The 12,311-nt window shown below is 40.9% G+C and overlaps 2 protein-coding genes across 6 annotated transcripts; one reads left to right on the forward strand and one right to left on the reverse strand.

Annotated features, from left to right (window-relative positions):
* The first annotated feature begins 1,445 nt into the window (after positions 1 to 1,445).
* TEKT1 (tektin 1) lies at positions 1,446 to 8,227 on the forward strand. Of its 5 annotated transcripts, XM_015881128.3 has the most exons (9): positions 1,446 to 1,605; positions 2,962 to 3,080; positions 3,696 to 3,945; positions 4,434 to 4,599; positions 4,870 to 4,998; positions 5,441 to 5,584; positions 6,621 to 6,843; positions 7,417 to 7,613; positions 7,880 to 8,227. In XM_015881128.3, exons 3-9 carry the CDS (start codon positions 3,756 to 3,758, stop codon positions 8,037 to 8,039), a joined length of 1,209 nt encoding a protein of 402 aa, XP_015736614.2. In that variant the 5' UTR covers positions 1,446 to 1,605; positions 2,962 to 3,080; positions 3,696 to 3,755; the 3' UTR covers positions 8,040 to 8,227. The 5 variants fall into 5 exon arrangements, with proteins under 5 accessions (XP_015736614.2, XP_085377970.1, XP_015736613.2 ...); XM_085521844.1 differs by lacking the exon at positions 2,962 to 3,080 and having other exon boundaries at positions 5,386 to 5,584; XM_015881127.3 differs by lacking the exon at positions 2,962 to 3,080.
* Positions 8,228 to 8,739: 512 nt separating this feature from the next.
* FBXO39 (F-box protein 39) lies at positions 8,740 to 11,998 on the reverse strand. The gene is made up of 3 exons (XM_015881126.3): positions 10,778 to 11,998; positions 9,798 to 9,974; positions 8,740 to 9,030 (listed from the first exon to the last, which is right to left on the reverse strand). Exons 1-3 carry the CDS (start codon positions 11,813 to 11,815, stop codon positions 8,902 to 8,904), a joined length of 1,344 nt encoding a protein of 447 aa, XP_015736612.1. The 5' UTR covers positions 11,816 to 11,998; the 3' UTR covers positions 8,740 to 8,901.
* Between the last annotated feature and the right edge of the window lie 313 nt (positions 11,999 to 12,311).

Here is a 12,311-nt window from a genome sequence, read left to right on the forward strand (position 1 = left end):
CCTACACATTCTGGACTGAGAGAGGAAAGAGGTAACATTCCAAGTTCCTCTTCATCTGCATTCTGGTTTTGATGCTGTCCAATGGAGCTCTGCCACAGATACTGACTGTGCAAGAAGCGGCACCAAATGAGTAGTGATAACTGGGATCATCACCTGATAAACCATGGATGTAAGCAGGGAAGAGATTGGGATACCAAAGTGTTCACAGTAAGAGGTAAAATGCATATTTGAAGTAGAATACACAAACTCATCATGCAACTCTGTAGCTGAATACCACACTCATTCATCTTTCCTCTCATCCCTACGAGTTAGTTTCAGTTAATAATCGGCTATAGCCACATGCTTTATCCTATTGCCAATAAAATGTGAAAAAGCAAAAAAAACCCTACAGTCATCTTTCACATGCACAGGTCTATGAATAAAGACCATGCAGCAAGTGTTTTTTGTTACTGATAATTAGTTCATTCATGTTATAAAATTCATCCCATAAATCTGGGCTTTTTAATCATATCTACTACACAGGTCAATTTACCTCTTTTGGAATAGATATATTATATACATCAAGACGCTGTGATCTTGGATGGTTAACTTTACACAGTGACCTGTGATTTATAAAGCATTACAACAGCCCACTAAACACACAGTTAAGTATTTCAGCAGCATTGGAGTTGGTTTTGACTTATGTTTGTGCTGTTAAATTCATTTGCAACTGCTTTGTTGTTGGTGGGGTTTGTTCTTACATGTGTGGGAGTTTCAGTGTAGTTTTCAGTGCTCCCAGCAGTGCTGTCTCCGCAGATCAGAGTGGGAAGCGCTGTGCAGATCTCAGCACTGTGCATCTGGAAACACCCAGAGAGCAGCTGCTGCACCGCACCACCTTTATGCAACAGTACCATGGTGAAGAGAGCAGATGGTCCTGAGTCGTTCATTTCAAATTGTAACAAACATTAAAACATGCCTTTGTGAATTTAGGGCTGGAAATGTGCACGTTTTTGTTCACATGTTAATGTCCACGTCAAGATTATTACGGTTGTACACATCATCACAACGACCACTTGGGCATCAGTTTGGCCGCTCCTCTGGTGCTGAGGCAGAGGGGTGTCAGATGCCCGGGAAATCCCTCGGCCCCGCGCCCGCTCCACGCCCTTCCCGCTGCGAAAAATTAAGAAGCTCTGCGAAACGAGCGGGGCGGCTTCGCCACAGACCCCCGTGGACCCCCGTGGGCCGCCATAGGCCGCCACAGCCCAACGGGCTCCCGCAGCAGCGACACACGCACACAAGTCTAACCCCACGACCCTTGTTAAGACGCGCGTTGCGGGGGGCGGGCGAGGTTGTGGAGACAAACCGATTGGCTACGGGAAGTGAAGTGGCAGCTGCGATTGGCTGTGGGTGAGTGGAGGCGTTGCACCGCAAGGGGGAGGAGAAGGGTGGGCGTTGTGTGCTCCGTTACGGAGCGCTGGGTCTGTGCCGGAGTTAACAAACCGCTCTAATTTCTTCATAAATTATCTTAGATGCTGAGTTGATTTTAGCGGTCGTTTGACGAACGGCAGCGCACTGTTGTCTGCTTCAGAAAATCTACTATGACTTAAGCCCTGAAAATCACCAGAGGTAAAAATCAAACTTTCTTCTGTTTTAGAATTTGCATTAAGGGACAAGTTGTATATTGAGTGTTAATATAAAAGCAAGTCAGCTTTTGTGGCAAATGATGAACAGCTTCTGGGTTTGTGACTGTAAACACAGCACTTCATGAAGGCTGTAGATATTGGGTTCTCAGAAGAAAATCTAATGAAACCCCATAGGCCTCATAAAACCAACTGGATTACCTGATTTGAGGATTCACCCGTTCTTAAAGTGACTGAGCATGCTTTAAGGAACATATTGGATATCACAGCATCTCAGTTTATTAGTAATTTATTTATTCATGGTTTTGCTTTTGTGTGACATGAAACGGAGTATTCTGAGTGTCTGTGACCACAGCTTCCCTCCCAGCCCCAGCCTCATTTGACAGATACTTATAATTCTCCTTGTTGGCATTGTAACACATTTTCTGCTGCTTATTGAATCTCTAGTTTTGCGTCCCCTCAGGCTAATAGCTTCAGTTTTGATGTCAGCCTTGTCTCCTGAAGCCTGGATGTTCCTTTGTCTCTGGAATACTCACATCTTTTTTTCTGAGACAGTGTTTCTTCAGCTGCGAGATCTTTTTGTCTTCTCTGGAGTATGAGCAGATTTCTATATACATGGCAGCTTACATGAGAAGTGTTGTGGCAATCAGTTTTAATGATCACTGAGAATTTAACTAGTGTTTGACATTATAGATTGCTTTCTAGCCATTGGTGCAAACAATAATTACAGTTGTTTTGCACTCTTATATCTTGGACTAGCTCAACATCTTTTGACTATTACCATTTGCTTCTTTATTATTGTTTTGTAGTCTCTTTGAACCTTGCTGGAAAATACTGAGAAATGCCATTCTGATCTAAACTGTGCTATGGCCATAACAGAAAGGGCTTAACTTTAGCATCTAATGTAGTACTTTTCTGCCTCCTCCATTTCTTCTCTCAGGCTCCTAGTCTTTTGTCCCAGGTAAGGCAAGAACATAGTTCCCATGGAGTGGATAAAAAATACCGCTAAAAATATTGTAAAAGTGAAGCTTTAGATAGGTACATAGCATAACTTTCATTTGATTTAAGATTTTTTAAATGCATTTCTGCCGTATGACCATTAAAACTACTGACCAAGGCTGTTGAAAACATTTTAATTAACATACAATAAGTTTTTATTTCTAAACAGACCTTATCTGGCAGTGGGTGAAAGGAAGTACTCCTGGCTTGTGTGTACTGTTCTTTCACCTGGTGTAACAGCAAAAGCTGGCTGGTTTGCTAGAAGCAACGTTGCATAGCAACCACTTTGTTGACCTCCCATGCCGTTCAGAGCCCCCTCCTGGAATAATTGTCTCACATTTAGAACTACACCGTGGTGCTGCTCTGGAGATAGAGACTGCACGCCAGCTGGGAGCAAACCTCACAGTGAAGGGGAACAGAAGATGTGGCTTTTAGCCAGAGTTTGACCTTGGAAATAATCAGGTGTGAAGCAGTATCAGTTAAGGAGTATGTGGGGGGACAAAGAGATGTTTTAAGGATGCCTGTGCTGGAGCACGGACAAACTATGTTGTGGAGGAACTGCTGTGTTTGTCTGGGGAGAGAAGTTGTCTCAGAAGCACTGGAGAAACATAGTGCTCTAAGAAGGAAGTTGATATTGAATCAAAATTCTGTAACTGTGTATTTTGGGGACACTGGCTTAACTGCATTAGAAACTTCCCTTTGTTCTTTGTTCTTGTTTAGCCCTCCCTAGACTTCTCAATTTTCTCTTTTGTCTAGTGTACTTTCTCCTTCAATTTTCTCATATTTTGCCAGTGACTGTGCTGTCAGTGTTGTTTTTGTCCACAGTCTACAGTTCATCCAGGTGTTAACTGTTACAACTTTGCGGGACACTAATTAACTCTTACGTTTGTTCACATTTTTTAATTTTTTTTTTCCCAATTTGCTGTGAATCTTTTTCTCTTCTAACTTCCATTTCCAAATTCTTGTTTCTTCACGCTTTTTTGAAGGTTAATGGGACAAGAATCTTTTCTACCCTCCTGGGCCCATCTTTAAATATTTTTGCTTCTGCAGCCAAATGTAATCCTACTCTGATTTCAGGTTCCACATTCCAAGAATTCACCTGTGTTATATGCAAAACCTTTCAAAAAAAAAACCAAAATGGCCAGACCGCTGCAAGCTCCACCCAAGTTTCTTCCTTCAGAATGGCATGTTGCAAACAAGATGCAGAGTGCCAGTACAGAGTCTCAGAAATCCAGTTCAGAGCGCTTAGTAGCTGAGAGTCGAAGACAGGTGGATGAAATAGAAAAGACAACTCAGAAAACCCAAAGCAGCGTCAACAAGAAAATAGGTAATCCCACGTATACTTTTCAAGTGTCACATGTTTAAGAGGGACTTAGAAAATTACATGATTGTGAGTAAGAATATATGTCCATGGCATGTTATCTGATCTCATGGAAATGTCAAGATATTATCTAAAAAATATTTTTAGGTGGATTCTTTATTTTGTATGAAATGATCACAGAATCACCAAGGTTGGAAAAGACCTACGGGATCATCCAGTCCAATCATCCACCCATCACCAATAGTTCTCACTAAACCATGTCCGTCAATACAACGTCCAAACATTCCTCGAGCATTGGTGACTCCACCGCCCTCCTGGGCAGCCCATTCCACTTCTTTTTCAGAGAAGCAGTATTTCCAAATGATGTCTCCATACATCATGTCCAGCACTAAATTCACATCATAATGAACTCATTCTATTTCTAGCCGTATCTAAGAAATGACAAACAATGCGCTGGCTTATATTAATAGCTGTTTGAAATGTTCATTCTGCAGAACAGAGACTGGAAGAAATAAAGTTCTGGAAGCGAGAATTAGATAACAAACTTGAACAAATTGTTAATGAGACAGAGGTACTGTTAACTTTCAAGATCAGGCTGGAGAAAGCCTTGGAGAGCTGCAAAGAGCCCCTTGCAGTTTCCCAGAAGTGTCTCCTGAACAGGTGAGATTAAGAAGGAAAACATCCAGGGAGAGAAGAAAATCTTATGTAACAGACCTTTAACAAATACTTAAAACAGTGGCAAGCTAACGGCCTGCTTATGCAGCAGTCACTGGCTGTTTTTTTGTTATAACATTGGAGAGCCAAGCCCATAAAGGCAGTGTTTCCAGAGTGGCATAGAAAAGCTTTGGATATAGAATGCTGGGCTTTACCTCTGTTTGTTAGCTATAGGCATTCTAATAATGTGATTGATGGCTTTTCCTCTTTATTTAGGCAAAGACGAGCTGGGACTGACTTGGTACTTGATGAAGTGGAACGGGAACTGGTCAAAGAAGTTGAAGTTCTGCAGGGGGTGATTGCTTTGCTTGAACGTACATTGGAACAAACCGATGAGCAAATCAGGTGCAGAGGCAAAAAGTGTAACCAAATGTGGGTTAGCTGAAAAGTAGGGCAGTCATAATACCAAGAAGTTACATCAGGCTGAACATTCAGCAAAGATTACCTGCAGTGCTACACAGTTACAGAAGTCCTGTTCTAATCCATGAAACTTGATAATTAATTCTTAGAAGTTCTGTTAGAACTGAAAGTACTGCTACATGATCCATGACCTCAGGTTCCAGTCCTGTGGCTTTATTTTAATGTAATTTAATAGTATAATTTCTAATTGATTTATTAGGAGTTTGAACCATACTCTAGGTCTTGGGACGTTGTAAATAACAGTTTGTGAATGAAGAATTTTGTGAGCAGCATTTCCACTGCCTAATGTTCCATTTCTCACATGCGTGTTAGGGAGACTTGTAAATGCCTCAGCTTTGGCTGAGAGTACGATCACTTCTTCTTCTAGACTAAACCGTGCCGCAAAATACAACCTGGAGATGGATGTGAAAGACAAGTACACAGCTTTGATGATTGACAGTTACTGTGCTAGCTTGACGAACAACTCTCCTGATGTCAGATACCCTGAAAAAACAGTGAAAATAGGAGGAAAGTAAGTGGTTATTTAACTCAGTGGATATACATTAATTATACTGCTAGGAAATGAACCATTGCAGTAACAGCAAGATTAAAGTAACTGTATGTAAGACAGACTAGCTGTTCATTGTTCTGTTGTAGCTATGTATTTTTTTTTATACACTGGTGAAATGAGCCACAGTAATCATATTTCCAGTGAATTGCTGCTCATTGGAAGTTTTTGAGGCTCGCAGATAGCCAAATTTCTCACATGGCTTAAACCCAGAATAGATTCACTGATCTAACTTTCTTTCCTCTCCCATGGTGTCTAGGCAGGTCAAATGCTGGACTGAGGCAGATGAGGTGTGAGGTTTAATTAATCTGTCCGGTGTGCATATTTTGTGTGAATTGGTGTGAATGGTTTAGATGAAGAAATACCTACTACAAAACAACAGGCCAGCAAGAAGAAACAGGCTAAGTAGCATGCTTGGAACACCAACAGACTGCCAGCTCTTACCGCTAGCACGTTAGTGTCCATCAGCAGGTTGTGTAACTCAGACCACACCCAGAACAGCGTTTGCTGCTATACACAAATAACGATTATTAAATTACAGGTTTATATAGATACCCATTGAAACAAAGAAGTCTCTGAGGGACTTCACAGAGACCTGCCTGCCAGCCACTAGTTGACAGATACCACTCTCCCCTTCTGAGGATGGGCTTTCCAGCTATTGCTGGAAGTGACTATGTAGGGGTGTCCTGTGAGCACAATTAATGTGTGCATAGAAACTTGGTGTTAATAATACTAGCAGAATTGTATTACTAGTAACACCTTCACTGATGAAAGATGTTCCAAGAAATACTAGTTATTATGTGTGTGCCTACTTGTCCATATCTTTCCTCCCTTTTCCTGCTACAACTTAATCTCAACAAAGTTGTTCTGAGATTGTAGCAAAATAAATTTTTATTTTTTATTTATTTATTTATTTTTACACTCGTGCTTGGCTTATGGAGTAATTATAGATTAATGAAATTGCAGATTCTGCCATTCTTTTATTTTGAATCTCTTTCAGTTTTGTTAGCCCCGAAGACTGGATATATTTCTCAAAAATAAATGTTGAAAAGGCTGACAAGCAGAGAAACAATTCAGTGGCACTAAGGACGCTGATTGACAGCATCCTCTCCCAGACAGCAAATGACATGTGCAAGCAACGTGAGATTGTGAATATCGCATTTAGAAATAGAGTGAAGGAAGTCAGTGATGCCAAACACAAGCTAGAGACACTCCTTGCAGTGGTAAGTTGTAGATCATTGGTGAAAAGATACAAACAACGAGCTTTGGTTATCAACCAGTTTTCTCAGTCCAGTGTACTGAGGTGTCTTGAGCTACTGTGGTTAAGAATTTTAGCTTTACAATACTGGCAACAGCTGGAACATTCCCCGTGGTCCCAGTTTCTTTTAACAGTCATCTTAGATTTCATTAACTTACCTATAAGTGCACTGCTATTAACATGAATTTCTTGAGTCAGTCAATCGATAGAAGTATTCTGGTAGACTTCACTGAAGTCAGGATTTCCCTTGTGATTTTTAGATACGTAGGGCTGCTACAGGTTTTTTGCAATTGTGCTGTAAGAGCTTAATGGCTTATAAAATCAGGGCCAGCGTGTTTGAAATTCAATACACGAAAACTGTGCTTGAGTTCTAAAAAGTAACCACTGAACTTAAAATGATATTGGCTACTCACTAATCATAATCCTGGACAACCTTTGTGAAAATCTGTTGATAAAATAACACCTTAACATAATGAGTGTTATTACTGTGATTACAGCTGTACTGTAGCTGTGCTTTCTTCTGTTGGATTTGTTAAAGGTGATGGAGGAGATTGCCTCACAGGAGGTGAACATTGTAGCCTTAAAGAAAGCAATTGCTGATAAAGAAGGACCTGTTAAGGTGGCTCAAACCCGCTTGGAAGCAAGAAACCATCGCCCTGGTGTGGAACTATGTTATGACACAGTGCAATATAGGTTGATGAGTGAAGTTCAAGAGATTACAAACAATATTCAAAGGCAAGTGGAAATTATGAGAAAGTGGGGAAATCTGTGGTACAGTTTATTTGGTTAATTAAATAGTCAAAGTAGCACTGGGTCCCAGCTGTTCTCCATGAAATTTTGAGACATGCTTTTTCCTTAAGAGTTGCACACTTTAAAGGATACTGCATGGATATTATCTCATTTTGAATCCCTGTCCTTGTTTTTTCACTTGGAATTATTTTTGTATATGACAAAATATCTATGTATTTTCAACTAACTTCTGGCTGTATTTACCCTGTTAGGTTAAAGGACACACTGGCACTGGCTGAAACAGAGCTGAAAGGGCTGAGACGTCGACAGCTTTCCCTGGAGGAGGAGATCCAGATCAAGGCAGATTCGTTATACATTGATGAGGTGCTCTGCATGTCGTTGAGAGAGTCTGTTCGCATTAACAGCTTTTGAAGTCACATTACTGGACAGCTCATGCTGAGATTTTTATTGACAAACTCCAAATTTATTGATTTGAATTACTGCTGTCCTCATTCTAGATGTGTGAGGTAACTAACACAGATGTAGTATTTACAGCTAGCACTGTGCTCTAAAATGTCTGATGAAATCTCCAACTTGTCAATAAAGCTCCAGAATAAGGAGTGTGCTTTCCATGTTATCTCAGGTACAACCAATTTTGCCATTGAGAGGTGTAGAAGTTGCTAGAGCAGGAGTTCTCTCACAAGATACTGCTAGGTGGTCAAGTGGGAGTGTTGACTGCCAGGACTAGCCACAGTATGTTGTTTTTTTCTGCTGAAGAACTGGGCACAGTGTACATTAAACTCAATGGGAACTAGGGAATGATGATGCAGTGGAATGGAGTACCTGACTGCATCTGAGTCAAGGTCAAGCCAAGGTTGATTTGGGGATAATTGTTTCCTCACTCCCTGGCTCAGTTTTCCTATTTGTAAAATGGAAAGAAACAGATGGGCCTCATTGATAAGATATTTGAAACTCTGCAATGGGAAATATTGAATGAAGACAAGGCCTTTTTTTTTTTTTTTTTTTTTTTTACTAGAGGTTGCCTACAAAGGCTGAGAAGGAGCTCGCTGCTGCTTCTGGTTCTGGTGAGGGTAAATAAAAAAATGGCAATAAGTGATTCTGGAGACATAGGAGACTGGTTCCCAAATCCAATTTTTTAATCCAAGGCACAGTAAAATTGTCCTTTGCATACAATCACATCTCCCTTTCAGAGGCATGCTGACAAGACTCAGTTCTCTTACTAATGCCATCAAAAGGATTTATTCATCATTTGCAGACGTAACTCCTTGTGGCTTTATGGCAGTGGATAGGCAGTGACAGAATAGTTGATCTCTGAGTCAATCAGATTTTTGAACTTCTTGTAAATACTGCGCAACAGCCGCTCCCCCTCCTTGGTCTCCTGTCGGGATGTGTAAATCCTGACCTGTGAACATGAATGGCGGTCATGTCTCTCAGATACCTCTCAGTCCATTAAAGCTCATCGCAGAAATAAACCTTTGTTAATACTGAAGAATATAGAGAAGCCAAATTCTTAGAATAAAATCCTAAAAATCACTTATAGTTTTCACTTGGTTTAGAGTGAAAACTATGACTCATCTCCTGCCAAAGAATTTTTGGGAAGGGGAAGGTTCCTTTTACCCTCACGACTGATGCATTCTTGGAATATGCATAGCTCTGGATCTAATACATTTAGAATCCAGCAAGCAAAATAGTATGACAGCATGGTTTACACCAGCTGCATTTGTGGTGTGGCCCACGTTCAGTACAACATCCGTTTTTGGTGTGATGTGTTTATATCTTTTGTTTAATGAGATTAAATTGCCATGCTTCAATTTAAGCGTAGATCCAAGTACCAGGCGAGCATCTGGGTGAAACAGACAATCCCTAGCTTAATAAAGGAGGTGACAGAGGGGACCCATAGACTAGTGGAGTCCTGTGGAATGGTTGGTGCTGGTTACCAAATTTACATAATATTCTGTAATATTTGTACTTATGGCCTAGTAGGTTGTAAAGACCCATTTCTGAGTGGTTCTCAGGATTATTATAATGCTAAAATGTTATATAGGAAAGGTAGTTATATTAATGTTTCCTTCTCTAACCTTACTGCAGGATTATGGGGACCTCAGCATTTCTCTGGATATGGAGGAGAGGAAAGTAGATAATGGGAGTTTCTGGAGCACGGAGTCTTACCTTTATTGTAGTCAAAAAGCATTTCCTTTCTGCACGATTATGTAGCAACCTTTCCATGAAAGTGATGCTAAGAAATGCCCAGACTTTCAGAAAATACAACTTCCTGCATGATAAGATAAGCTGCAGCAGCTCATCATCCAGCAGCTCATTGTCATTGTTTACTTCAAGGGTTAATTTCTTCAAAAAGAAAGAACATGGTCAGTACTACAAAACAAAGCTTGCACTAGCTAGACTTCAAGTGTTTCCTAATTTTACCAACAGAAGTGACTGGCAGCAGATCAGCTGTGTACCTTGACATTAGCAGAGAACCGTTTTTTCATTATGACAAAAATATATGCTCCGCGCTCCCATAGATATGAGCTTCCTGTGTACATTGCATACCATCCTAAGAGACAGACAACTTCCAGTGGGTGCTATACCCACAGCTCATGCCACTATACTATTTTGCATACCAGAAATAATTCAAGATAAAAAGTAAATCCAAAGCTAATTTCTAGAAAGCTTTACAGATCTGAGATGTCTATTGAAAACTGTAGAGCATTAGGCCGTAGAGAAATCTGTCAGTAACCATCAGTTTTAAGGCCATGTGCTTCCCTCAGGCACGCACAGACTTGATGCTCGTTTATATGGGTCAACTGTTGAATACCTTTCATGATACATCCTTGATGATGCCAAAATGCTTTGACTGAACAGCTTTCCTACAAAAATAATGCTTTCCTGTCTGAAGGTTCCTTTTGTTCACAGCTGGCTTTACAACCATCAGTATTTTTTGAGTGTTTTAGCATTTCATGAGGGCAACCTGACATAAGCGACATTTGTAAAGAACAGCATAATGGACATTATAACTGGACAAGGACAATCAGTTGAACTGAACTATATAGCTGGTACACTGGATGGCTAACTCCTACGGTTATGTAGAATGCCTATACAATTACTTTGCTTAGCTTTCTGCGGTGAGTTGTCATGACTACTTGCCTTACCTGCAGCACATGCCAGTAGGCTGGGAGGATGTTGCTGAGGGTAGGTCTCATCATCCATTCTGGGTCTCTGAAATAGCAGCTCCGTAAACTGATGCTCCTGACCGGGATCTCCGCTAGCAGGATCCTGGCTAGATGATCATGCTTCATGACTCTTTCGAAGTAGAAGTTCACATTCAATTTTGGGGCTCTTTTGGCCAAGTTGGCCCATGACATTCTGCAGACCACTTGCCCATGAGGGTCATGGATATGACATTTGATATTCAAGGTGCACAGGGAATGAGCACAGTTCTTGCACAGAATGTCCAGCAGTTGATCAGAAACACAGTTATAATTGAAAGTTAGGATAACCAGGTTGTGGAACTTGGACACAGCATGGTGGAACACGGTGCTGCTGTAGACAGGAAGATGAAGACTGAAGAAATCCTCGATGTTTATTTCTGATATAAAGCTTTTATTAGTCAGGCAGCTCAGGGAATTCAGAAGCTCACAGCCTTCTTCCAGGGTTACTCTCGCTCCTTTTAAGTTGAGATAATTAAGCTGTTTGCTCATTCTTTTCAGAAAGGTACCTAAGTTCTTGATAAACTGAGCCCTGACTATGTTTTTCCAAACCAAGCGGTCTAATTCCAGATGCTTGATGCTCAAGGACAGCAGGCGACAGTTACACTTAGCCAAGTGTGAGAGAAGGCCTCTCATAGACACTTGAAATTTTCTGGTAAAGACAGCACTGGAAGGATGCAATAACTTGACTTCAAGGTGTTCCAAATACTTGCCAAATTTCTTGACATACCACAGTGCAGTTTCAAATTCAAATGCATGTGTCCTTGATGGTTGGCCATTGAATGTGATGGTTCTGGTTTTCCAGAGGGATCCTGAGTACATGGCCTGGTTCCATTTCTTACAGACCAGTGCAGCTCGAGATCTGTCCTTGTCATCTAAACAATGGAAGACATGCCTCAGACAGACGTCAGGTAAATATGCCCAGTAGCTCTGCTCAACCTCACCGTCCTCATCCATTGAAGAAACACTTCTTGACAACATTTTGGAGTGCAGAACAAAACCTAGATGAAGGAATTTGCTGGATAACTGTCTTGCAATTCCCAACAGAACAGCCTTTGAAGCAAACAGCTAAAAGTTGCCTTTTTTACATCCCAAAGTGATAGTCCTTTCTATGTCTCTGTACTCAAGTTGTCAGGATCCAAGTTCTTGTGTCTAACCTAAATCAAAAAACGAGTAAAAAGCAATCATAGTAAGAGCATAGGACAAGTCATTGAACATTTTGGCTTCTTGTCTGACTAAACAGGGAAATTGTATGATGATAGAGCAGTTGTTGCAATTGATAATGGTTTGGGGCCCCATACCTAGTGTTCTGGGCTGTACAGAGATGAACAGTAACCTGCACAAAAGCAGTGCAAATGACCATTCTCAGACCTTCAGAGTATTTTGTCAAGAAAACCTGAGGTAGTCCCCTGCCATAGATGAAAGTACAATCCCTATTGAGTGGAATAAGCACTATAAGCTGCTCTATCACTTTGCT

This window comes from Coturnix japonica, chromosome 22 (assembly GCF_054131305.1).
Source record: "Coturnix japonica strain WE chromosome 22, WE-NBRP24, whole genome shotgun sequence".
NCBI lineage: Eukaryota > Metazoa > Chordata > Aves > Galliformes > Phasianidae > Coturnix > Coturnix japonica.

Coding starts and splice junctions, on each gene's coding strand:
- TEKT1 (XM_015881128.3), top strand. CDS start 3,756: ATGGCCAGACCGCTGCAAGCTCCACCCAAGTTTCTTCCTTCAGAATGG. Junction 3,946..4,433: donor CAGCGTCAACAAGAAAATAG/GTAATCCCACGT, acceptor TTCATTCTGCAG/AACAGAGACTGGAAGAAATA. Junction 6,844..7,416: donor TAGAGACACTCCTTGCAGTG/GTAAGTTGTAGA, acceptor GATTTGTTAAAG/GTGATGGAGGAGATTGCCTC.
- FBXO39 (XM_015881126.3), bottom strand. CDS start 11,815: ATGTTGTCAAGAAGTGTTTCTTCAATGGATGAGGACGGTGAGGTTGAG. Junction 9,975..10,777: donor CCTACTGGCATGTGCTGCAG/GTAAGGCAAGTA, acceptor TTCTTTTTGAAG/AAATTAACCCTTGAAGTAAA. Junction 9,031..9,797: donor GCTTTTTGACTACAATAAAG/GTAAGACTCCGT, acceptor TCATGTTCACAG/GTCAGGATTTACACATCCCG.